Here is a 27,659-nt window from a genome sequence, read left to right as displayed (position 1 = left end):
TTAACTAATTGGAGCTTTGAAAATAATTCATTATGACATGGATTTTTTTTGTCATTATTTTTTGTTTTGAGCGATGGCAAAAAAATAGAAAATAAATAATTGATTGATTGAAACTTTTATTAGTAGATTGCACAGTACAGTACATATTCTGTACAATTGACCACTAAATGGTAACACCTCAATAAGTTTTTCAACTTGTTTAAGTCGGCTTCCACGTTCATCAATTCATGGCAAAGATGTTTTTTTACATGGTAAAATAAAGACAAAAGAAAAGAAAAAAAACTGTGTGTCAACATTGCAACTTTTTCTCGTTAGATTTAACCTCATTCCAATATTTTTAAAGTTCTTTTTTATTTTTGCAATAGCATTTCCAGAATTTGTGGCGGGCCGGTAAATAATTAGCTTCGGGCCACACTTTGGACATCCCTGTTATAAGTAGACGCAGCATTGGCTGCTGTGACGCGAGAAATTGGGCCGCCATCTTGAAGTGGTGATGAGGAGCCGGGGAGCAGCCTAAACTGAGTTGATAGGTAGAAAACAAAGATGGTGTTCAGCGTTTTCCAGCTCAAATGAGCGGACTGTTGAAAATAGGAATCTGGGGATTACTTTTCACAAGTAAGAGTTAGCATCAACGTACTATTGGTTGTATTTTGTGAAAATAAATATTACCACTAAGTTGAGAAGGAGCGAAGATCTTCAATGGTACTGAAATCATAGCCACTAGCAAACAAATGTATGATCATAATAGAATTGCTTGTCAATGAAAATAAATACATTTAAAAATGCATAAGTATCAATATTCAAATACTAACATTGTTGGGTAAGACAGACTTTGGTTTTATTCTGAATCCAGTGCAACAGATTGGTGGTTTTAGCTGATATGAAGACTTTCAGGTGTTTATATGTTTAAGTATTTGGCAGACGCTTTTATCCAGAGCGACACACATAAAAAAATACATATAAAACAATCACTGTAAAAATGATAATTTAAGGAAAGAATGTAATAGAAAATATCAATACAAAGTGTCAAGACGGAATAAACTCTCAGCTGCTGCAGCAACAGAGATACTAACAGTGGTGTCCAAAGTGTGGCCCGCAGGTAATTTTTTAACGGCCCCACGGCATATTTTAAAAATACGAGTGTAACATTTTTAAAACGTTAAAAGTGATATAACAGAGCAAACGGGTGAAATGTAACAATAAAATGTTGCAATGTTTACTCTCATAACACAAAGCTGCCATGCAGGCTGTTTCTTTCTTTAAAAAATAATAATGAATCAAAATCAATGTCATTATGAAATATTGACCTTTTCAAGGCTCCAATTACGTCATGTTAAATTTTCCACTTTGACATATTTTTGGGGGAAAATGTTGCCTATTTTGTGTTTGCCATATAAAAAACTGAGCTGTTTTTTTAAAGAAGGGCCTAAAATGAACAAACAAAAAACATAACCAACAATAAAACTTATAATTGACAGATAGATCTGAAGTTGATCTCGATATTATTGTGTTATATAGTTAAAAAAAAAAAGTATAATTTATTTTTTAACACTTTAATGAGTAGGACCCTTTTGGATCCCCAATCATTTTAGTGTGATTTGTTTTTAAATGTCATTGTTCAAAAAATGATAATGAATTCAAATCAATGGTGTTATTTGTTATTGACTTTTTTAAGGCTCCAATTATTATATAATCTCAAATATTCCACTTGAAAAATATATTGGGTGATAACATTACATATTTTGTGTTTTTTTCCATCAAAAAACAGGGTTTTCTTTGACAAAAAGAGCATACAACTTAAATCTTTACAATCATTATATCGACAGATGGACCTAATGTTGATCTGGAGATTTAAAACTTGAATAATAAGAAAACAAAATAATACCGAATAATGACACGTTTTTAATATTTTTTTGACCAAAACCCTTTGGGGTCCCTGGGATCAAGCTGGAGTGGAGGCCGAAATGTATATTTTTTATACATATATTGTATTGTTTTTTTAAAATAAAAAAATATCAAAATGGCCCCCGCTTGCTTTGATTTTTCCTCAGTGGATAAAGTTTGGACACCCCTGGTCTATAAAATATATAGATTCACACATTGTTTATGTAGGATATACACATGTATATATAACCTAATCATACTGTATTACACTAATACTTTTAAACTACTTCTTAACTTTAGCAATAATTAGGTAATATATCTTGTCCTTATCTTCTCAATATCTACTTTTTGAAACTATTTTAGGATATATTGCTTGAAATTGTGCCTGGAAATTTATCATCGCAAAAATTAACATTGATTGTATTTATTTCTCTCTTCACGAGTGCATGTGGAGCCAAATGGCTGAAAACGACAATCTATACCAGGCGTGTCAAATTAATTTTAATTGAGGACCACATTGTAGTTAAGGTAAATAAATGTATATCCACAAATACATGTACAGTATATAATTGCTTATGCCAGTGGCTCTCAAACTATTTTTCAACAGGTACCACCTCAGAAAAAAACGGGCTCTCCAAGTACCTCCGAAATGACCAACAATAAAACACAGTAGCGTAGTAGGCGTAAGTATTCATTAAAAACAAGGCCTGATTTTATTTAAAACATATTTTTTTTATATTTTGGCCACTGTAACATTACACAGTCTGAACAGTGACACAGTTTGAATATAGGAAAATAAAACTGAACTTTAAGCACAGTTTGAGAATCACTGGCCTACACATTTGATTATTGTATGCATTTTGTACAAAAAAGATTTGATTGTAAAAATAAAATAATTTTACCGTGAAGTTGTAGTGGTTTTTACAGCCTATTACTGTAAATGGAAATAGAAAAACAGTAGCACTGTTTTGTTTTTTTTAAACGTTAAAATTCAACCAACTGAGCTGCCGTTTTTCTTTTACCATAAAATGCATTGTTTTTATAGTGTATACTGGAAGTGGGAAAAAAAGGTAGCTGAGATAGGCGCCAGCGCCCTCCGCGACCCCAAAAGGGAATAAGCGGTAGAAAATGGATGGATGGAAAAAAATAAGCAGCTCAGTCGACAGAATTTTTTCCAAATATTTTTTGTTGAAATAAAAAGTACTTAAAGGAAGTTGTGTAAAGTATCATAGAGGAGTGGTCCCCAGCCACCGGTCTGTCACGCATTTGCTGTCAGGCCGCACAGAAACATTAATTAATTTATAAACTATTGCATGTTCTCCCACTTAACTTTCACCTGTCCCACTAAACATAACAATAATAATAGAACTTATTTGTTATAGTACATTGGACGATGCACATTAATGGACATATAAAATGTTGATGCACTAGATCAGGGGTCGGGAACCTTTTTGGCTGAGAGAGCCAAAAAGCCAAATATTTTAAAATGTATTTCCGTAAGAGCCATATATCTTTTTTAACACTGAACACAACTACACGCGTGCATTTTTAAGCAAGACTAACATTTCTAGAGTATAATAGGTCTCTTATTCTTTGTAATACCATTGTTACTCTGAGACTAACTGTGGAGGGGGTGTGGCCCGCGGGCCTGCAGCGAACTAAGGTGTGCCAGGACCGGTCTCGAAATCAGCGAGAGCTGCGTAGATGGCTCACCTGAGCCTTGTTATCTAATCACCTGCCGCTCTGTTATAAGCAGCAGCCAGGAGGAGAGATGGGTTTGGGGCTGGAGCCAGAGCGCGAGCGAGAACGAAAGAGAAAAATACAATTGCTGGAAAGCAACCGAGAGACTTATTGAAAAATAAAACAATAGTTTAACCCTGAAACGGGCTCTCATGTCGGTGATTGGTGGTCTGAGGAACCCCCAGGAGGACAAGCCCCACACTAACCAATAATAAATAAATAACTTCTTAACGCAACTTCTTGAACAGGTGCGGTAGTAAACGGATGGATGGACTAAAAATGCATGAGAACGTTTTATGTTTTCAACATTATTTTAACACTTATTACAAGTGGAATTATTCATGTTAAGCAATGTCAGCTCAGATTCATCCGAGAGCCAGATGCAGTCATCAAAAGAGCCACGTCTGGCTCGCGAGCCATAGGTTCCCTACCCCTGCACTAGATTGTAGCCAAAAGCTCATTTTTCATGTTAATTTTTTGCCGTTTTTATCTGGTCCGTGAAAATAAATGCATGCATTAAACCGGTCCCTGGTAGAAAACCGGTTGGTGAACCCTGTCATTGATAACTTCCTTTAGGTATTTCTTTATTTCAACAAAAAATATTTGGATGTTTTTTTGCATTTTTAGATACTATTCAAGTTTAAAAGATACATGAGTTTTGTTAATGTCAAGACGGAAAGAACAAAACACGTTCAGTAAGAAAAGATACAAGTATTGTATGAATGCAGGCTTTCGAGGCCAGATTTGGCCCCTGGGCCTGGAGTTTGATTGACCCTTGTGATCTTCTCAAGGACAGTATTGTATTGACATTGGGGGCCACTAGATGGCGCCCTTGCTTGTGATGTAAAGACAAAAACAATCCTATGTAAGATAAGTCTGTGTATGTGTTGCTAATGCAAGAATGTAGCATCAGCTGACAGATGGCAGAATTGTTTTGCTAAATGTGCTGTGTCCCCCGCCCCCAAGAACCCTTTGTGAGGGCCCGCCATGTTTCTAGAGCAAAGTTGACAGAGGAACTTTATGAAAACATTTGCCCAATGATTTAATAATAGCTGACGTTTAAGCTTTTATGCTGTTAAAATAAACTAATTTGACATGTAATGACATATGTTCATGAGTTTCATTTATAACTTCAAATATTTTCAGAATAAAATGGCTCATGGTCAACACTTCAGTTCTGTGAGCGAATATTTAAAAGTCCAAACTGGAGTTGGCCCATTAATATTTTGTATGTAATTTTTTTAGACCTTTAATATCAAAAGTGTATTTGCCATTATGATGTGCGGTGATGTTTTTAAATGACCGTAAGTCTTGAACTATAAAAAGTATTTCAACGCCTGAAACGCGTGCGTCAGGAACAGATGCTGAAGCAGATTTTTACAACTAATTTCTGCATAGAAGTGATAATATATCATATTGTAAGTGTTTATTACCATTTGTGTTTCTATCTTGTTGTTTGTTACATTTTTGTTGTGTTTTGCTTGATTGTAAAATACGTCTGTGTAGGACGGGGGTCGGCAACCCGCGGCTCTTTGGTGCCGCCCTAGTGGCTGTCTGGAGCTTTTTCAAAAATGTATGAAAAACGGAAAAAGATGAGGAGAAAAAAATATATTTTTTGTTTTAATATAGTTCCTTTAGGACAGGGGTAGGGAACCTATGGCTCTAGAGCCAGATGCGGCTCTTTTGATGATTGAGTCTGGCTCTCAGATAAATCTTAGCTGACATTGCTTAACACCATAAGTAATTAAAAATAACGTCCAATTTTAAAACATTCTCATGCATTTTTTTCCGACCATACATTTTCTATCGCACCTGTTCAAGAAGTTGCTTTAATTGTAAGAAGTATCATATTTATTATTGGTTAGCTTTAGAATAACAATGTTATTATCTTGGGGACTGCGTGGGGACATATGTCATTACATGTCTGAGGGTTACTGGTTCAATCCCCACGTTCTACCATCTTAGTCACATCCGTTGTGTCCTTGAGCAAGACATTTCACCCTTGCTCCTGATGGGTCCTGGTTAGCGCCTTGCATGGCAGCTCCCGCCATCAGTGTGTGAATGTGTGTGTGAATGGGTGAATGTGGAAATAGTGTCAAAGGGCTTTGGGCTCCTTAAAAAGGGGAGAAAAGCGCTATACAAGTACAACCATTTACCATTTTTTTATACCATTTTTAAAAAGAATATGATACTGATTATACTGTAAAAATGTTGGTCTTAAAAATGCACGCATTTAGTTGTATTCAGTGTTAAAAAAAGATTTTATGGGTCTCACGGAAATACATTTTGAAATATTTGGTTTTCATGGCTCTCTCAGCCAAAAAGGTTCCCGACCCCTGCTGTAGGAGGACAAACGTTACACAAACCTCCCTAATTGTTATAAAGCACACTGTTTTTATTGAACATGCATCACCATGAATTGATTAACGTGGACCCCGACTTAAACAAGATGAAAAACTTATTGGGGTGTTACCATTTAGTGATCAATTGTACGGAATATGTACTGTGCTGTGCAATCTACTAATAAAAGTTTCAATCAATCAATCAATCACTGATTCGAGTAATTGGCGAGCGACGTTTTGTCTAATTTCGGCGGTCCTTGAACTCATCGTAGTTTGTTTACATGTATAACATTCTCAGACTATCTAAGACGTGTTTTATGCCACTTCTTTTTCTGTCTCATTTTGTCCACCAAACTTTTTACGTTGTGCATTCATGCACAAAGGTGAGTTTTGTTGATGCATGACTGTAAGCTAATAGATGCTAACATGCTATTTAGGCTAGCTATATGTACATATTGCATCATTATGCCTTATTTGTAGCTATATTTGAGCTCATTTAGTTTCCATTAAGTCATCTTAATTCAATTTATATCTCATGACACACTATCTGTATGTGATATGGCTTTTATTTTTTTGCGGCTCCTGACATGTTTTTTTTGTATTTTTGGTTCAAAATGGCTCTTTCAACATTTTAGGTTGCCGACCCCTGACGTAGGAGCTGGTCTGAGAAGTAAAATATGTTCATATGTTGTTAATATTCAGTGTTTTATCGTTTATAGTTAATATTGTATATCCCAGATTCTTTATTTTTGGTGTCCTATTCAGTAAAAAACTGTAAAGCTTCATTCTGTTTTTTTTAGGTGGTCTGTTTTTAGTGACTTTTGGTATTAGTGTTCCTGAAAAAACGGGACCCAAACTGTACATGTTTTTACAGATGAAGGTGTACGTATAATATATTCGCACTTACAATGTGGCCGCCCCAGTCCAAATATTTGCCCAGCTCTGATCTATGCCAAAGGATCTAGAACAAATGGTCACCAAAAAAACATCTTTTTAATAAACAACTTAACTAAACAACACAAAACAAAAAAATTGCAGATCTTAGCATTCTTTGACGGACATGAAAAGACAACAAAAGTATAGAATTATGAATTGATTAACGTGGACCCCAACTTAAACAAGTTGAAAAACTTATTGGGGTGTTACTATTTAGTGGCCAATTGTACTGAATGTGTACTGCACTGTGCAATTTACTTTAGTTTCAATCAATCAATCAATCAAAGAGAGGTGAGAAGAATCTGTGAGGGCAGAAACGGGGAGTGAAACGTGCAAGCGTTTGAATGCCATTGAGAAGAGAGGGACCATAAAGCAAGATTAACATGACTCTCTACAAATTACATGGGAAGAGCAAAGCCATCAGTGCAGCTGAAGAAGAAGAAAAGTCTGTTCCACAATGAGCGTAGTAAACCATACAGTACAACCACTATTTGTTTGTCAATAAGTTAAGCATCAAAACATCTGAGCAGCCACTTGGGACCTGAATGAGTCGTCTCCAGTATCTTTTTAGTCAAACTATAAAAAGGGTCTCTCTTAAAGGCCTACTGAAATGAGATTTTCTTATTTAAACGGGGATAGCAGGTCCATTCTATGTGTCATACTTCATCATTTTGCGATATTGCCATATTTTTGCTGAAAGGATTTAGTAGAGAACATCCACGATAAAGTTCGCAACTTTTGGTGCTAAGAGAAAAGCCCTGCCTCTACCGGAAGTCGCAGACGATGACATCACATGTTGATGGCTCCTCACATATTCACATTGATTTTGTTGGGAGCCTACAACAAAAACAGCTATTCGGACCGAGAAACGACAATTTCTCCATAAATTTGAGCGAGGATGAAAGATTTGTGTTTGAGGATATTGATAGCGACGGACTAGAAAAAAAACAAAACGCGATTGCATTGAGACAAATTCAGATGTTTTTAGACACATTTACTAGGATAATTCTGGGAAATCCCTTATCTTTCTATTGTGTTGCTAGTGTTTTAGTGAGTTTAACAGTACCTGATAGTCGGAGGTGTGTGTCCACGGCCGGGAGTTGACGCTCAGTGTCTCAGGGAAGTCGACGGCAGCTTCATGGACAGCACAAACTCAGCTGATATCCGGTAAAAAGCGACTTTTTAACCACAATTTTCTCACCAAAACCTGTTGGTTGACATTCGGTTGGGATCCATGTCCGCTCTGATCCATAGTAAAGTTTCACCTCCGTGAATTTTAAACAAGGAATCACCGTGTGTTTGTGTGGCTAAAGGCTAAAGCTTCCCAACTCTGTCTTTCTACTTTGACTTCTCCAATATTAATTGAACAAATTGCAAAAGATTCAGCAACACAGATCTCCAAAATACTGCGTAATTATGCCGTTAAAGCAGACAACTTTTAGCTGTGTGTGTGCGCAGCGCTCATATTCCTAACAGCTCGTGACGTCAAGCGTACACGTCATCATTACGCAAAGTTTTCAAGACAAAACTCCCGGGAAATTTAAAATTGCAATTTAGTAAACTAAAAAGGCCATATTGGCATGTGTTGCAATGTTAATATTCCATGATTGATACATAAACTATCAGACTGCATGGTGGGTAGTAGTGGGTTTCAGTAGGCCTTTAAAAAGAAGCTGCAATTGTCCATCCTAATACCAGGGGTGTCCAAAGTGCAGCCCACTAGCCGCCACTGTCTTTAATTTGGCTTGCCAAACATAATTAGTTAAATAGGGAATCATGCTCTTTGAAGCAGCCATACATGTGCAAACTCAGGTCAATTATTTTTAATGAAGCTCTTAATTGAGCCCTGCACAGCATATATTTATGAGCCAACACAAACAACCTTCCCTAGTCATGGTGCTAAAAAAGAAATCTAACCCACACAAAATGTCAGCAGACGTGGTCACACACAACACAACATGCTCCCTGAACTTTGTGGACATTATAAAAATGTCCATGCACCATAAAAAGTTCACAGTTGCATCCATTACAAAGAACGGTGGGAAGAATGCGAAACACTCTACATTTATCCATGTTTGGCGCATTATAACTGCTTGATATTTCTGATTTCAAAACTCGAAGGAGGTAAGTCACAGAAGTAAACAAGGTAGGAGTCGAACTCTGACACTCTTAATATCCAATTATATCAATGTAATATGTACACATGTATAGGTTATTTATTTATCCATCCATTTCCTACCGCTTGTCCCTTTTTGGGGGTTGCATATATATATATATATATATATATATATATATATATATATATATATATATACACCTGTATATATTATATATAACCTAAACACTAGATGGCCCCTTTGCTTCTAATGTAATGAAGCATATACAGGTTTTATATATATATATATATATATATATATATATATATATATATATATATATATATATATATATATATATTTATTCATTTATTTATACAACCTATACATGTGTGCATATTATATTGATATAATTGGATATTAAGAGTATAAGAAAATTACTACCTTGTTTACTTCCGTGACGACGTATATACAAACACATATATACTGTATGTAAGCTATGTATGTATATACATAAGTATACATATATATTGTTACTTTACATGCAGTATAGTGTCCCACATGCATACATATACTGTACATATATTTATATGTATATATGTACATACATAGATACATATATATATATATGTATGTATACAGTATATATACATACATACATATATGTATACACATATATATCTAAATATATATATACACACACATACATACATTTATACTGTATATATTATATATATACAGATACACACACATACATATACACACACATATATACATATATATGTACACAAATATACACACATATATATACTCATATATACATATATACACACACATATATATATATATATATATACACACACACACATATATATATATATTATATATATACATATATATATATATATATACATACACACACACACACATATACACACACACACATACATATATATATATATATACATAAATATATTATATATATATATATATATATATATATATACATATATATACATACATACATACATACATATATATATACAGTTAGTTTACATGCAGTCGGCTTTCAGCCCTCGACCAATTGTTTTTATCCCAATGCAGCTGCAAATCAAAAAGTTTGGACACCCCTCCTCTACGCCTTATTTTGCAGATAAATAACCAAACTGGAGAAGTAAAAAATGTTTTCTTCAAAAGTAGACAATGCACGAGTCTGGTCCATCACGTAGCGAATAAATATGAGGTAGCGGCAGGTCCGCAACAAACTACCTCTTACTCCACAGTTGGAAAAGAACTGATAACAAATATTAAACCCAATAAATTGTCTTTTGAGTGTATCAGTGATGGAGAAGAGAAGGGTAAAGGTCACCATACTTAAGACGGGGGATGAACTTACTGCGGCGTCTTCAGTCCAGTAAGTTGAAATCAATAACAGATGACAATGTAAGTAAGATGTGTTCCTTCCACAAGGAATCTGTCGAAAGAAGAGAACTACACATTTCTTGGTGGAAAAAGATAAAGTCGTGACACTGAAAGCAGTAAAAAGTACCAATATACATCCAAACACCACCACTGGATAGCTACAGCCTGAAATACTAAGCGCATGCAAGGTTCCTTAGTAATGTGCAAAACAAGTGGGCTTCAGTAGTGTGCTGTCTTACCAGTGCCTTCCTCCCACTATCCACTCTAAAATGAAAATCAATCCTCAAAAAAGGGAATGTTAAATTCAGAGAATGTCTATTTACAAACCACCCGATTTGCCAACTTCTTGATTTAAGAACTTTTAGATGGAGCCAAATCTGTGCGAACCATGTCACTGTGCACCAAAGCTTCATTTTGGCCTTTAGGCACCATTTTTGGGGAGGAGCAGCCCTCCACGCCACTTGCAGCGCAGTACACTACTACATGAAATTCCCGACTATAAGCAATGACTTTTTGAACCCTGAGGCTTTTAAATTTCCGGACTTTCTTTTCTCTGACGGCCAAAATGCAAAACGTTTTCATAAAACACTTGCAAAGACACTGAAAAGGTGCGTTGTTTGTGCTATGGCGCCATCTTTTGGACGAATTGGCTCACTACAGATGGTGCTGGGTGTACCATTACAGTGTTTCCTGCTGTTTAAAGGTTTGAACCGGAAGTAGAAGTGCAGCTCCATCTTCTAGTTGTCCATAGCGTTACTACTCGTATGGATTCTTCATCACTCCAAGCAACGTTTGTAAGTTTTACAATATAACTACAACAATTCTTATTTACTAAACTGTCCCATGTGTGATGTCTGTAGGAGTGTTTCCATGTTTATTTGTACATGCTATTACCTTTAGCTAATATTCCAACACCCTTAAGAGTGTCTTGTGTTAATATTATTAATTTACAATGGTATCTGTTTGTGTTGTTTCAGTTCATAAAATCCTCAGTAAATTACCCAAAACGTCACCGCGGAGTTATTGAGTCTGTTTAGCTGATTTAAAAGCTAGCTTCCGCAGCTAGCGGGTCCATGACAAAGACTTCTGTTTTGTTTGATCCTCCGTTTTACTGCCTCTTTACCAATGCCGTTTGGAAACAATTAAGGTATGTAAATGAACATTTACAAAATATTTCTGTGTAAATTACTCATTACACAACGAATACATCTGCGTTTTATAGTCCGGTGTGTTATTCTTTTCAAATTTGGTGGGTGCGGCTTATATACCGGTGCGTTCTGTAGTCCGGAAAATAGTGTAGTCACTTCTCAGCACTTTAGCGTATGTCTTTTCTGTGTTTTCCCTCCATTTTGATCGCTTGTCCATCTTACTAACTTAATATGAATCCCAAAAAGACGACAGACCAACGTGGAAAGAAGTCGGGACTCGCTGTGGAGGACTATATTCCAGGATTACATAAATGGCCCTCACAAGTATGGAACAACCGACAAAGCAGTTTTAACTCTGATGAAACCAGAATTTTATGGAACAAAAGATGCCTGAGAAGACTTATTTCACAGCGTGGGCACGCACACACTCACGGCCCCGCCCCCGACGATCCTTCCCTTCTCTCCCTCTGTCTGCTATTTCTATGCCGATGTTTATGTTAGTAGATTTAACTTTTTTAAATGTTTATTATTGTCGGACTATGATGGTTCTAGTTAATAATTTTTGCCATTTCTGATCATTTGTGAGGGCACCAAAGGAACTTCTGTGTGTGCGCCCTTGTTGGCAGAGCAGTGCATACAGACAACAGCAGCTTGTTGTTAATAAATAGAAAGTTTCTCCATCACCTCCTTGTTGTGTTTGATATACAGTACAGTGTAGTGCTTTGTATTGTGTTCAGTGTACAAACCTTCTCTAAAATATGGACTTTTGTCCAGGCTGGAACACATTATTCATATCTAGATTGTTCCTTTGGGAGAAATTTTCTTCACTAGAAAAACTTTTTGATTTACGAACCCTGTTTGAGAACCAGTCGAGTTGGTAAATGGAGGTTCCAATGTAATGTACCTTCAGGGTGTGTCAGGTGACCACTGAGGGGCAATGGAAGGTAAGTTGCTGGGGGCTGCTAAATGGACCGGAGCTGGTCTGGAGCTGAAGATGAGACTGCTGCTGCTCGTGGCACGGAGGGTCTATCGGAGCTGCCTGCTGACCTTGTTGGGGCACATGACTCATCTGGGATACCCGAGCCACTTACTCTTCCACGTATTCTTCCTTGATCACCACCTGCTGCACGACTTCATCCTCAACCACTTGGTTGGCTTCCACGCCGCCCACCTCCGCTTGCACCGGCTCTCCCGGCAGCTCCGGCGAGGGCGCGGGGTTTGTGATGAGGGTGCCGGCGTTGTCTGCGAGCGCTTGGGATATCAGCATCACCGGGTGACTCTTGGCCTTGTGGGCCGCCACCGAGTCCTTCTTCTCAAACTTCTTGCCGCAAATGGAGCAGGGGAACTGATAGGAGGCGTCGCCGTCGTGCTTCTTCATGTGCCAGTTGAGGGAGGCCTTCTGGCGACAGGTGAAGCCACAGATCTCACACCTGTGAGCGCAGGAAGTGGTTCAAGTTTCACTTTTAACCAGCACATTTCTGCTTTGGTGCGGCGGTACTAACTGGATGGGCTTCTCTCCGGTGTGGATCATGCGATGCACAGCCAGATTGTAGGCGTTCTTGAAGGCACGGGTGCAGAATTCGCAGACGTAGTCTCTCTGGTCTGACAAGCACAGTAGCAGAACTTGGGGAGTACTCACACGAGGCCATTTGCACCTGTGCAGGCATGCTTAGGCACGGCCCAATCCAACGTTAAACGGAAAGGAACTTTACCAGCGACGATAAATTTCCACGTCCCCGAGAGGGTAGACTTTGTGCATCGAGAGCAAAATTACCGTATTTCCTGGAATTGCCGCCGGGCCGCTAATTAATTTAAAACCTCTTCTCACTCCGGCGTTTACCAAAGGCATGCGGTAAAGGCAAGCATGCGCTAATTATTTTAAAACCTCTTCTCACTTCGGCGCTTACCAAAGGCATGCGGTAAATTTAGGCCTGCACTTATAAATTTGAGTGTGATGTAAGGATAACATCATGAAAAGCACATTTAATAAAAAAAACGTTATTATGGTCTTACCTTTATTTATAAATGAAGTCCATGCACAGCTCCTTCTGATCAAAAGCATCGATAACTTGTTTATAGAAGTCTTCCTTATCTTTCTTCCATTTTAAAAGTCTCTCTGTCTCGATGGAGATCTTCCTTTATTACCTCCTGCTTCGATTGAAAGTCCAGTTTAGAAAACTGTTTTATTTTCGATATGTAATCCTCCATGTTAAAAGTGCAAGCGAGAGGAAAAACTAAAGGATCGCTGCTCACTCTTGCTGCTTGTTGTCACTTCTTCTGCAGCCGAGTAGTCGCCAGAAGGATCACTAGTGCCCTCTACCACCAGGAGGCGGGAGTCATTTAATGACTCATATTTGACACACGCAGCTATGGTATATGAATAAAACATAGCTGCTTACTGTTCTTTTTAGCATATTCAATAGTTTGGACCATAAAACCTACTGAATAGCTCTTAATTTTCTCCCCTTTATGCGATTTCAAATGATTGAAATCAGCCTCCTCCATTTTGAAAATGATGACAGGTGAAGTGTCACTCGTGACGTGACGAGTTTGACCCAGCGTAAATTCTAGGCATACTGTATGCTAATTATTTTGAGAAACGAGCTTGACCCAGCGGAAATTCTAGACATGCGCTGATAAAATTAATATTTTGCGAAACGAGTTTGACCCGGCAGTAATTCTAGGCAGGCGCATACTATATACCCGGCCGCAATTCAAGGAAATACGGTAAATAAACCACAATTTCGTCTTGGTGGGCGGAGGCGGGACTGCTAACTTACTCATGCACAGACAGAGAGCCTCGCGAGTCGCTACTTGCCAATTTTAGGGAATATTTCCCATCCTTAGAATTGGCCTTCATTCTGCTGAAAGAACAAACACAATGAATGTACTTTCGTTTTTATCCATGCACTCTCACACATATCGTAAATTCTACACTCTATTTATAATCCACTAACCTTTCCCTACGCTTTGAATCCTGCTGCTTATAAAACGGTGCGGCTATTTTAGGGATTCTTCTTCGCTGGCGACCATAATGCAAATAGTTAAAAAAACAAAAAACAAGGAATGACACAGTTATTGTTTGTGCTATGGCGCCATCTTTTGGACGAGTTTGCTCACTGCCGGTATTGTGGGTTGAAAATGTACCTCCCAATTAAGGCCTTGAACTGGAAGTAAAACCGTCCATAGCGTTCCTGCTCGAGAGGATTCTTCATTCATCACTCCAAGCAACGTTTGTGAGTCTTACAATATAACTACAACTATTTATACTTACTAAACCGTCCAGTGTTCAACTACAGCCTAAACCAGGGTTCGGAAACCTTTATGGCTGATAGAGCCAGGAAGCCAAATATTTAAAAATGTATTTCCGTAAGAGCCATATAATATCTTTTTTTAACACTGAACACAACTAAACGCGTGCATTTTTAAGTAACACCGACATTTCTAGAGTATAACAGGTCTCTTATTCTTTGTAATAACATTGTTATTCTGAAGCTAACTGTGGAGGTGGAGTGGCCTGCGGGTCTGCAGCGAAGCGGGGTGTTGCCAGGATCGGCCTCGAAATCAGCGACAGGTGCGCAGATTGCCCACCTGGGCCTTGTTATCTAATCACCTGTCGCTCTGTTATAAGCAGCAGCCAGGAGGAGAGACGGGGTTGGGGCTGGAGCCAGAGCGCGAGCAAGAACGAAAGAGAAAAAGACAATTGCTGGAAAGCAACTGATAGACTTATTGAAAAATGAAATAATAATGCAACCCTGAAACAGGCTCTCATGTCGGTGATTGGTGGTCGGAAGAACCCCCAGGAGGGCAAGCCCCACACTAACCAATAATAAGTAAATAACTTCATACCATTAACGCAACTTCTTGAACAGGTGCGGGGGAAAACGGATGGTTGGATTAAAAATGCATGAGAATGTTTTATATTTTGAACGTTATTTTTAACACTGTGATTACAAGTGGAATTATTCATTACATATCGTGTTAAGCAATGTCAGCTCAGATTTATCCGAGAGCCAGATGCAGTCATCAAAAGAGCCACATCTGGCTCTAGAGCCGTAGGTTCCCTACCCCTGGCCTGAACCCTTTTGGTCTGCAACATTTTCAACTTATGAATGTACGACTGTTTGTTTATGTAAAACTATTTTGTTGACCACTGACCGAAGAAATAATAAACTACACTAAACTAAACCAATAAACTAAACTAAACCGTCCAATGTGTGATGTCTGTAGGACATGCACATTTCTACATGCTATCGAGATGTAATGAAGCTAGCATTGTTAGCATATACTAATATGCTAACACTTTTACGAGTGTCTGTGTTAGCATTCTTTTTGTTTCAGTTATGTAAAATCACCAAAACGTCACCGTGGAGTTACTGAGTCTGTTTAGCTGATTGGAGAGTCATGACGATGACTTCTGTTCTGCTTGATCAGTCATTTTACTGCCGTTGGGAAACAATTAAGGTATGTAAATAACTCTTTTCACAACATATATATCTGCACCTTATAGTCCGGTGCGGCTAATATATGGAATATCTTTTTTTTTTTCCTTCAAAAATTAAGGAGGTGCGTCTTATATACCGGTGTGTTATATAGTCCGGAAAATATGGTAGTAGTGTGGCTTTTAGCCTCGTGACCAGCACACTGGCCTCTTATGGGTTGGCGGCGGCAGGGGGTTCGAACCAGCTGGCTTACACAAGCAAGCCAGTGTGAGTACGCCCTTAAATAACACAGCACAAGGTTTAATGTCCAAATGAGTACCTGTGTGTTGCTTGGCATGGCGAAATAGCTGCCTTTGTAGGCGGAAAAGCGTTCCACAATAGGGATGAGGGCACACGTACTTCTTTTTAAGCAAGTGCTGGTATTTGATGTGATGCTGGTGGAAATATGAGACAGCATTAGAAACTGAAGGTCAGGATCTATTCACATATCTACTGAGCGTGCTGGGAAATACATCTGCCATGTGGGCAAAAGGATTGAGACTCATTTAGTGGTTGGGTTGGATAACTTGGATTTCATTGGATCCAAACTCTTCATCTTGAATTCTAAACATCATATTTTGTGAAAGGCACAAATCATTGTCCATAAGGACAAGGTTCTCATTCTGGAGAATATCCTGGAGAGGAGTGAACAATTTCTTATTTATTTTTTTATTTAGTATTAAAACGTAAGTACAACCCTTACATTCGAGTAAGGATTTTCATTAGAATATATCTTCTCTGGGGACAATGATAAAGAAATGTAACTAGGACATACTTAGTAGTTGACTTGTCCAGGGTGTACAGTGCCTTCTGCTCGAATGCGGAAGGCATACCGCTCGTCCCAAAAATGGACAAGCGGTAGAAAATGGATGGATGACATACATAATAGTTAGTGTACACCAGGGGTGTCCAAACCTTTTTCCAACATTTTGAGGCTTTTTTATTTTTATTTTGTAAAATAAAATGCTAAAAACAGATATTTTATCAAATTAAAGACAAAACTTTATGTCAGCTGTGTTGTAAGTGAATTTATATATTATTATTAACATTTTAGTTTTTTGTCCATCCATTTTTCTACCGCTTATTCCCTTTTGGGGTTGGGGGGGGGGCGCTGGCGCCTATCTCAGCAACAATCGGGCGGAAGGCGGAGTACACACTGGACAAGTCGCTACCTCATTGCAGTTGTTTTTTGTCATTACATTCTAATTTGTTTTGCTATTTTTTCCTAATTTGTGTTTTGTTTTTCCCCCTTTAAATTAAAAAAAAGGGTGTAACTGCATAACCTGGTGTTTTAAAAATTCTGCCCATACAAAAATATACATGAAAGTTACACATTAAACAGTGCTTATTATTGTTGTAATTATTCGTAAGTAAGTATTATTTTTATTTTTTAACAAACTAACTAATCAACTAACCAACCTTTGTTTACATTTGTATTGTATTTTAATTTCAAGAGCTTCAAATATTATACATCAATAGTGTTTAAACTTTCTCCACCAAGGGCGGCATACAGAAAAGTCAAAGTATGCAGATGCAATTTTGATAGTTTTATGTAAAAAAAAATAATGCTAAAACAGGTGTATAAATATTTAATGGCTAAACTTTGTCAGCTTTTTGTTAGAGGTGACTAAGTATATTATTATTATTAGTTTAAACATGTCAACATTTTCTCATTAAATTCAGATTTTTGGCTTTTTTCTAACATTTTTACTGTTGTTTTCCCTCTGTAGGAACAGAATAACAACAATATTATTATGTGTAACTATAAAACCTTGTGTCAAAAATTCTGCCAATAAAAATATTAATGTTCAGTTACACATTTAAGAGTGTTATTGTTGTTGTAATTGATCAAATTAATGAATTAATAAGACAGTATTATTTTATTTTGTAACTAATGTTTGATTATATTTTCATTTAGTTATTATTTTGAGAGCTTCTTATATTTATCAGAATCAGAAATACATTATTAATCCTTGTGGGGAAATTAAAATTTTCAGCACAATCCTGGGCTGTCTAAACTTTTTCCATGAAAAGACAAAATATGCAGGAGACATTTAGATTTTTTTTTAATCTGAAAAAATGCAAAAACAGATACATATATATATATATATACACATATATATATATATATATATATACATATATATATATATATATATATATATTATACATATATATATATATATATATACATACACACATATATATATATATATATATATATACATATATATATACATACACACATATATATATATATATACATAAATATATATATCAATCAATCCATATATATATATATATATATATATATACATATATACATAAATATATATATATCAATCAATCCACATATATATATATATACATATATATACACACATATATATATATATACATACATATATATATACACGTATATACACATATATATACATACATATATATATACGCACATATATACAAACACAGATATATACACACATACATATATATACATACATATACATATATATATATATATATATATATATATATATATATATATATATATATATATATATATATATATATATATAATTTTCGGAAGTTCATTTTGTACTTGACATTGTTTATAGGGTTAGGCGCAATAAATGTTCAACTTCAGCCTGAACCCTTTCAGTCTGCAACCTTTTCATTTTCAATCTATGAATGTACAACTGTTTGTTTGTTTGTTTGGTTGACCATTGACCGAAGAACAATAAACTATGACATATATTTAAAGACAAAACTTTGTGTCAGCTTTGTGCTTTTGGTAACTACGTATATTACTAATTATTAGTTGGAACATTTCAGATTTATCTCTTTACATTCTAATATTTAGTTTTTTTTCTTACATTTTTACTGGGGTTTTTTCACCTGTAAAAATATAATACTAATAATATTACGATTGTGTAACTGCATAAGCTAGTGTGTCATAAATTCTGGCTATACAGAAATATAAATGACAGTTACACATTAATAGTGTTTATTATTGTTGTAATGTATCAAATTGATTCATAAGTTAGTAATATTTAAATTTTTTCAAATAAGTTAACTTTGTCTTTATTTTTATTTTATTTTGAGAGCTTCTAATGGTTTAAATCATGGTTGTCTAAACTTTGTCCACCAAGAGCCGATACTAAAATGTCAAAGAATACAGGGGCCTTTTTTTTTTTTGATACAGATATATTTTTTGGAAAAGTGCTAAAAACAGATATTATATATATTTAACAAACAAACTGTGTCAGCTTTGTGTTATAGTTGACGAGGTATATTCAGATTTTTCTCTTAATATTCTGAATTTTTTTGCTCTTTTTTTCTCAAATGTTTACTGTTGTTTTTTCCCTCTGTAAGAATAAAATAATAATAATAAAATTACAATTGTGTATCTGCATAACCTATGCTGGTGGGAAAATTCTACCTAAATTTTAATGTTGAGTTACATATTTAACAGTGTTTATTATTGTCGTTGTAATTCATCTAATTCATTCAAAAGTTAGTATTATCAAAAAAATTTTAACTAACTAACTACACGTTTTTTATATTTTTCCTTTTTTTATATTTCGAGAGTTTCAAATATTTGAAGTCTTGGGTGTCTAAACTTTTTCCTCCAAGGGCTGCATAGTGAAAAGTCAAAGAATGCATGGGCCTTTTTTATTATTTTTTTCTTATTAAAAAAAAAAATGCTAAAAACAGATATTATTATTATTTAAAACGAAAAGCTTTGTGTTTTATGCGAGTAGGTATAATATTATTATTTTCAAATTTTCAACTTTTTCCTCACTATATTCCAATTTTTGCTGTATTTTCCTACATTTTCTCAGGGGTTTTTTTCTGACAATATGCCTTGGGCTGACAAAACCTGGTCTGTGGCCGCCATTTGGACACCCTTGGTGTAGAGTTTGTGTCGCGGTATACACCAACTCTGGACTGAAAACAACTCCACACAGCCGTTATCATCTAAATGCCTGAACACATTTGTGACTAACATGTTGGTGTTGGAAGCATCATGGTCTGATGCTGCATGAGTGCTGCCAGAACAAAAACATGGTTTACAGCTTGGTAAGCAGTACTCTGACTACTATAACATTTAATGTCTACAATATTGTACCTTGAGAAGATCATAACAAAATAGTTGCCAAAATGTGGGAGTACTGGCCAATTATCACAATACTTTTGTCCTCACATGATAAATCATCCACAATAAATTGTCTTCACCTTCAGGTAGCGTCGGTTCGCCAGAACGGTGCCGCATCCTTCGATTTCACAGCGAACGTACTCCACTGGGGGCTTCTTCCTGTGTTGACAAAAATCTTTGCCGTCAGTGTGGAGGTAGTAGTGTCGATATATTAACTTATACTTACAAAAGAGGCCAAACCGATGAGAATGTGCCTTACAAGACAACTTAGTTCATTTTCCACTATGGTTATGCGATACGCGATAAAGGTGTACGGGTTGTACTTGTATAGAACTTTTACCTTTTTTACCTTCAAGGTACTCAAAGCGCTTTGACACTATTTCCACATTCGCCCATTCACACACGCGGGAGCTGCCATGCAAGGCCCGAACCACCACCCATCAAGGGTGAAGTGTCTTGCTCAAGGACACAACGGACGTGGCAAGGTTGGTAGAAGGTGGGGATTGAACCAGGAACCTTCAGGTTGCTGGCGCGGCCACTCTCCCGTCTTCGCCACGCCGTCACCAAAGGTCAACATGTGATTTACTCATGTTGGTGGCACATTCCGGCTCTGTTCAGCAAGTTTTACAGTGACAAGCGAGCCAACTTAATGTAGAATCTTCACTAGAAAGTGAGCGGCTAACATCCCTCCGCAGTGACAGTCATTAATCTAATGACTCTTTTTTTCCGTATAGCGGAAAAAAAACACTTTGAATAAACTTCGTACCTAACATTATCACTGGAGGATGAGGAATAGCTAAACATGCTCCACTACACATTGTAGATACCATAGGCCATGCTAACGGCTAAGCGAGAGCTATTGAATGTAAACAAGGGTGGGCGGATCGATACAAATAAACAGTATTGATACCAAGTAAGGGCCATGCTAACGGCTAAGCTAGAGTTAATGAATGAAAACAAGGGTGGGCGGATCGATACAAATAAAAAGTATTGATGCCAAGTAAGGGCCATGCTAACGGCTAAGCGAGATATATTGAATGTAAACAAGGGTGGGCGGATCGATACAAATAAACAGTATTGATACCGAGTAAGGGCCATGCTAACGGCTAAGCTAGAGTTAATGAATGAAAACAAGGGGTGGCGGATCAATACAAATAAACAGTATTGATACCAAGTAAGGGCCGTGCTAACGGCTAAGTAAGAGATATTGAATATGAACAAGGATGGGCAAATCCATACAAATAAACAGTATTGATACCAAGTAAGGGCCATGCTAACGGCTAAGCTAGAGTTAATGAATGAAAACAAGGGGTGGCGGATCAATACAAATAAACAGTATTGATACCAAGTAAGGGCCGTGCTAACGGCTAAGCAAGAGATATTGAATATGAACAAGGATGGGCAAATCCATACAAATAAACAGTATTGATACCAAGTAAGGGCCATGCTAACGGCTAAGCTAGAGATATTGAATGTAAACAAGGGTGGGCGGATCGATACAAACTACCAAATTCCCGCGGAAATTTTGATGGACCTACAATCTGTGCCCCGGACCTCTGGCCAGGGGTGGTCGGAAGCCGCCGTACTTTGAAGATGGTGCTGAATGTCCGAATCCGTGAGTTTTAAGTGGAACTGCACACAATGAGCCACACAACTAGCCTTCCTTCAGATGGCCATCCAGCCAAAAACAAAAATAAGACGTAACTATTTTTTTAGCCGTGTGAACAAAATCAGACATTAAGGAACAAAATGTTCCCAACTTAAAATACCGCTGTCGGCGTAACATATGTGGGGGCTCGTTGGCCGGTTCGTCTCGCAATTAATGGTAAGAGAAACGTGCAGAACTATAATAATACAAGTTGAAGTATGAGCAGGCCCATAATAAACAATATTGATATTAAGTAAGGCTGAGAGATAAAACAATATCGATATATATATAAAAATAATGTTTAATCATCTTTGTCAATTGTATTCATTGGTTTCTTTAAAAAGTAAGGCAAAAATTGTAAATCCAAATTTTAATCAGAGGTTTTATTTTTAGGTCCTATTTCCCAGGAAGGTGCACTAATACTGCAAACACAATACATACTATAGTTATGTAAACAACTGTACCTTTTAGTCAGCCGCCTTGGGGTTTTAACATCTTTTTTCCGGCGCACTTTCCTAATACAGAAACAATAAACACACAAAAAGGTGAGACTATAACAGGGGTGTCCAAACTTTTTCCACTGAGGGCCGCACGCTGAAAAATCAAAGCAAGCGGGGGCCATTGTGATATGTTTTTATTTCAAAAACCAATACAATATTTGTGTATTAATATACATTTAGGCCTCCATTCAGGCTTGATCCCAGGGACCCCAAAGGATTTTGGTCAAAAAAATATTTAAAATGTGTCATTTATTTGTATTATTGTTATTGAAGGTTTAAAATCTCTAGATCAACATTAGGTCTATCTGTCAATATACTTTTTTTTAAAGATTTAAGTTGTATGCCCTTTTTGTCAAAGAAAACCCTGTTTTGTTATGGGGAAAAAAACACAAAATATGCAATCGTTTCCCCCAATAGAATTTTAAAGTGGAACATTTCAGATTATGGAATAATTTGGAGCCTTAAAAATGTCAACACATGACACCATTGATTTCAATTTGTTATTAATTTCTTAGGAATGACACAAACACAAAAAATCTCACTAAAATTATTGGGGCTCCACAGGGGTCCTACTCATTAAAAATAAAAAACTTTTTTTTTTTTTATTCTTTACTTTAAACACAATCATCTTGAGATCAATTTCAGATCCATCTGTCAATTATAACTTTTATTGTTGTTTATCTTTTTTGTTTGTTCTTAGTAGGCCCTTCTTTAGAAAAAAAACAACTTAGTTTTTTATATGGCAAACACAAAATATGCAACATTTTACCCCAAAAATATCTCAAAGTGGAATATTTAATGTGACATTGATTTTGATTAATTATTATTTTTTTTAAAGAAAATGACAGCCTGCATGGCAGCTTTGTGTTATTAGAGTAAACATTGCAATATTTTCTTGTCACATTTCATCTGTTTTACTCTTTTATACATCTTTTTTTTGTTTTTTAATCGTATTTTTAGAATGTGCTTTGGGCCGAAAAAGGCCCCTGGGCCGCACTTTGGACACCCGTGGACTATAACAAATGCATTTTTATTAAAGGCCTACTGAAAGCCACTACTAGCGACCACGCAGTCTGATAGTTTATATATCAATGATGAAATATTAACATTGCAACACATGCCAATACGGCCGCTTTAGTTTACTAAATTGCAATTTTAAATTTCCCGCGAGGTATCCTGTTGAAAACGTCGTGGAATGATGACGCTTATGTTGACGCTTGCTTGTGACGTTATTGGTTGGAGCGGACATTTCAGCCCAGCACCACTCACGGCTAAAAGTTGTCTCTTTTCCTCGCATAATTACACAGTATTTTGGACATCTGTGTTGCTGAATCTTTTGCAATGTGTTCAATTAATAATGGAGACGTCAAAGAAGAAAGCTGTAGGTGGAAAGCGGTGGATTGCAGCTGCCTTTAGCAACCGAAACACAGCCGGTGTTTCTTTGTTTGTTGTGAAGCTTTAACACAGAGCGGTCAAGCGAACATGTTTCTCTACGTCAACCAGCAAGTTTTTGGATGGGAAAATTGTGGTATTAAGTCGGCTCTTAGCGGAGACTTGAGTGGATTATGCAACCTCCTCCTGCAGCTGTCAAAAAGGCAGCTGTGATCTTGGCTCCTCCAATGGCTTCTCTCAGAGACACTGGCGTTCACCGCAGCCCTCCGACTTTCAGGTATGACTTTATAGTCTCAACAAAACACTATTAACACAATAAACCAGGGGTAGGGAACCTATGGCTCTAGAGCCAGATGTGGCTCTTTTGATGACTGCACCTGGCTCTCAGATAAATCTTAGCTGACATTGCTTAACACGATAAGTAATGAATAATTCGGCTGGTAATCACAGTGTCAAAAATAACGTTCAAAATATAAAACATTCTCATGCATTTCCATCCATCCATCCGGTTTCTACCGCACCTGTTCAAGAAGTCGCATTAATGGCAAGAAGTATTTTTTTAAATTTTTGGTTAGCCTCAGAATTATAGCGTTATTAAAAAGAATAAGGGACTTATTATACTCTAAAAATTTTGGTATTTCTTAAAAATGTACGCATATAGTTGTATTCAGTGTTAAAAAAAAATAAATGGCTCTCACGGATATACTTTTAAAAATATTTGGCTTGTATGGCTCTCTCATCCAAAAAGGTTCCTGACCCCTGCAATAAACAGATAAGGGATTTTCCAGAATTATCCTAGTAAATGTGTCTAATAACACCTGAATCGCTCACACTGCCGTCGCCTTTTTTTTTTCTTTTTTTTCACTCTAACTTTCCTCATCCACGAATCTTTCATTCTCGCTCAAATTAATGGGGAAATCATCGCTTTCTCAGTCCGACTTGCTCTCGCTGATGGTGGCCATGATTGTAAACGATGTTCAGATGTGAGGAGCTCCACAACCCGTGACATCACGCGCACATCGTCTGCTACTTCCGGTACAGGCAAGGCTTTTTTTTATTGGCGACCAAAAGTTGCGTACTTTATCGTCTATGTTCTCTACTAAATCTTTCCAGCAAAAATATGGGAATATCGCAAAATGATCAAGTATGACACATAGAATGGACCTGCTATCCCCGTTTAAATGAGAACATCTCATTTCAGTAGGCCTTTAAGAGATGTAAAAAGACTAATTGATCTGCATCACATCTTCCGGAACTTACTTCTTTGGACCATTAGGATCTTCCGCCACTTCTTCGTGCAGCTTCACTTCTTCAACATTATTGGAACTTTCAGTCTTTATCTCCTCCATCGTCTCTTTACCTTGGAGCTCTCCAGTAGCTCCGTGCTCGTGAAGGGAATGACTCCCCGCTCCTCCTGCCTCTTTCTCGGGGTGACAGGTGCACCGGGGTCCGAGGTCTGATTTGCGGCCTTGTGGTTCACCAGATTTTTTTTGTCTTTTATTTAAATTATAATGTATTCCGTCGTCATTCCATCGCAGGTGAATCACTTTATTCCGTCTTTAACTTCGCATTAAGGCTAGAATGCTTGCTGGAAAAGAGGACTAAAAGACAGGCTGGTGATGGCAGGAGGAGGCCTTCGTCCAAAGTGGGGGGGGGTTCTGCTAATGCGCCAAGTTCGTCGAAATTCACCCACGGTACACTTAAACCTTTCTTAAATCAAACCGACACAATATTACGGAAATTAAACATCGTCTTTATTCTTAAAGCTGTAGGAAATCTACCTTTCAGAACGGAGCCGCACAGCGGCCATTTTTGGTAAGTTGTGTTGCGTCCCCTTTAAGAGTCAAACATAAACACAGCGTTTAGACGCTTTTGCGCAGACTCACAAGTCATCTGGAGTTCAAGCAGTAGCGTTACCGTTCGTGTGGATGGCTTGTAGATCTGCGGAATGCAATGCGTAGTTGTCGTAGAGCATGGTGGGAAATGTAGTTCTACTGTTACAACTCAGCCTCGTTCAAGGACTGCACTTTGACACGATCTTTTGTTGTCATCGCTTGCTTTTAAAAACAATCATTTAAATGCTAACGTAGGAAATAGTGATAATGTCCTATATACATTTTATTTGTATTATTTAAATTATGGCTGGCAATTGATGTCAAAAGCCACCAGATGGCGTAATTGTAATGCAACATAAATCTGGACTACATACCAGGTGTGTCCAAAGATCGGCCAGGGAGCAGCATTTGCAGCTAATTTTGTAAAGGCCCGCCGGACATTATAAAAATAGTATTGGAAAAATATAAACAAGTGGAATTAAAGAGCAAACAGGTGCAATGTAACGGGAAAAAGTCGCAAAATCGACTCGCACCAGGCTTTTCTCTCTTTAAAACTGTCTTTGCGCAAAAAAAAAATGATCTTGACTTCAAATCAATGTTGAATTGTTGACCTATTAAAGGCTCCAAATACTTCACATCAAATATTTCACTTTGAAATGTCTTTCTGGGAATCTATTGCATAGTTTGTGTATTTTCCACATCAAAAACAAAAGTTTTCTTTCACAAAAAGGCTATTAAAAAAAACGGATACTTTAAAAATAAATAAATGACAACTTCTGATCGACGGATCGATCCGAAGCACATCTAAGTCTTTAAAGTAAACACTGCTCAAAATAATAACAACTTAAAATCAATGGTGTTATGACTTTTGGACATATTTAGGGCTCCAATTGCTTCACATCAAATATTACACATATTATGTGTTTTTGCCATGAAAATAATGTTTTTTTATTTATTTTATTTAACAAAAACGGCATTAGAGTTTTTGTTATTTGATATCGACAGATAGACCTGAAGCTGATCTAGAAATTTAAGGGTTGAATAAATGAATTTAAAAAAAAGCACACATACACACACACACACATATATATATATATATATATATATATATATATATATATATATATATATATACATACATATATATATATATATATATATATATTTAATTAAAAAAAAGCACACCCACACATATATATATATATATATATATATATATATATATATATATACATATATATATATATATATATTTTTTTTTTTTTCTTTTTTCTTTTTTTTTTTTCTTCTTTCTTTTTTTAACTTTTTTTATAACTGAGACCCCTTCCGGAGACCCTAACCTAAGGGGTCTCAGTTATAAAAAAGTAAAAAAAAAAAATATATATATAAATATATACACATACAGTATATATATATATATATATATATATATATATATATATATATATATATATATATATATATATATATATATATATATATATATATATATATTTATATATATATATATATATATATATACACACATATATATATATATATATGTATATGTATATATATATATATATATATATATATTGCATTGGTTTTGAAAATGAAAAATATAAAAATGACCTCAGCATGCTGTGATTTTTCAGTGAATAAATGAAAAATACACCCTTGCTATAAACAAACAATACACACAAAGTGAAAAGAAAGGGTTACTTAAGTCTCGTGTAAGTGGAACAGCAGGCAAGTGGAGGTCTTTTTCATGAACCATATACACTTGCATCATTTGCTCTTTGTGTTCTAGAAGCCAGTCGGAACCCACGTGCCCAGGGTGCAAGACAACACGTCTCTCCAGCAAAGTTAAACAGAAGTTGATGAAACTTTATAATGGCTGACGTATGAAGAAGCACTTTCCGTTCACCAAGTTTCGGTTCAGAGTCTTTTCTGTCTTGTGAGACAATTATTTACATTTTTCTTCAGCACTTTTCACTATTATGCTGTTAAATTCCAACTAAGGCTAACTAGGATGGAGTCCAATGTCTTCAACACGGTGGAACAAACAATAAAACACACTGCTGGACAGAACAA

The 27,659-nt window shown here is 36.4% G+C and overlaps 1 protein-coding gene across 2 annotated transcripts; it reads right to left on the bottom strand.

Annotated features, from left to right (window-relative positions):
* Positions 1–1,583: 1,583 nt before the first annotated feature.
* On the bottom strand, positions 1,584–25,712 carry LOC133562351 (E3 ubiquitin-protein ligase ZFP91-like). Of its 2 annotated transcripts, XM_061916466.1 has the most exons (7): positions 25,009–25,706; positions 22,321–22,371; positions 20,289–20,367; positions 16,330–16,444; positions 13,071–13,170; positions 10,395–12,998; positions 1,584–6,927 (listed from the first exon to the last, which is right to left on the bottom strand). In XM_061916466.1, exons 1-6 carry the CDS (start codon positions 25,095–25,097, stop codon positions 12,656–12,658), a joined length of 777 nt encoding a protein of 258 aa, XP_061772450.1. In that variant the 5' UTR covers positions 25,098–25,706; the 3' UTR covers positions 1,584–6,927; positions 10,395–12,655. The 2 variants fall into 2 exon arrangements, with proteins under 2 accessions (XP_061772450.1, XP_061772461.1); XM_061916477.1 differs by lacking the exons at positions 1,584–6,927; positions 22,321–22,371 and having other exon boundaries at positions 12,257–12,998; positions 25,009–25,712.
* Positions 25,713–27,659: the final 1,947 nt, after the last annotated feature.

This window comes from Nerophis ophidion, linkage group LG01, assembly GCF_033978795.1.
Source record: "Nerophis ophidion isolate RoL-2023_Sa linkage group LG01, RoL_Noph_v1.0, whole genome shotgun sequence".
Taxonomy (NCBI): domain Eukaryota; kingdom Metazoa; phylum Chordata; class Actinopteri; order Syngnathiformes; family Syngnathidae; genus Nerophis; species Nerophis ophidion.
The sequence above is the reverse complement of the archived record's forward strand: the minus strand, read 5'-3'. Positions and strand labels throughout refer to the sequence as shown.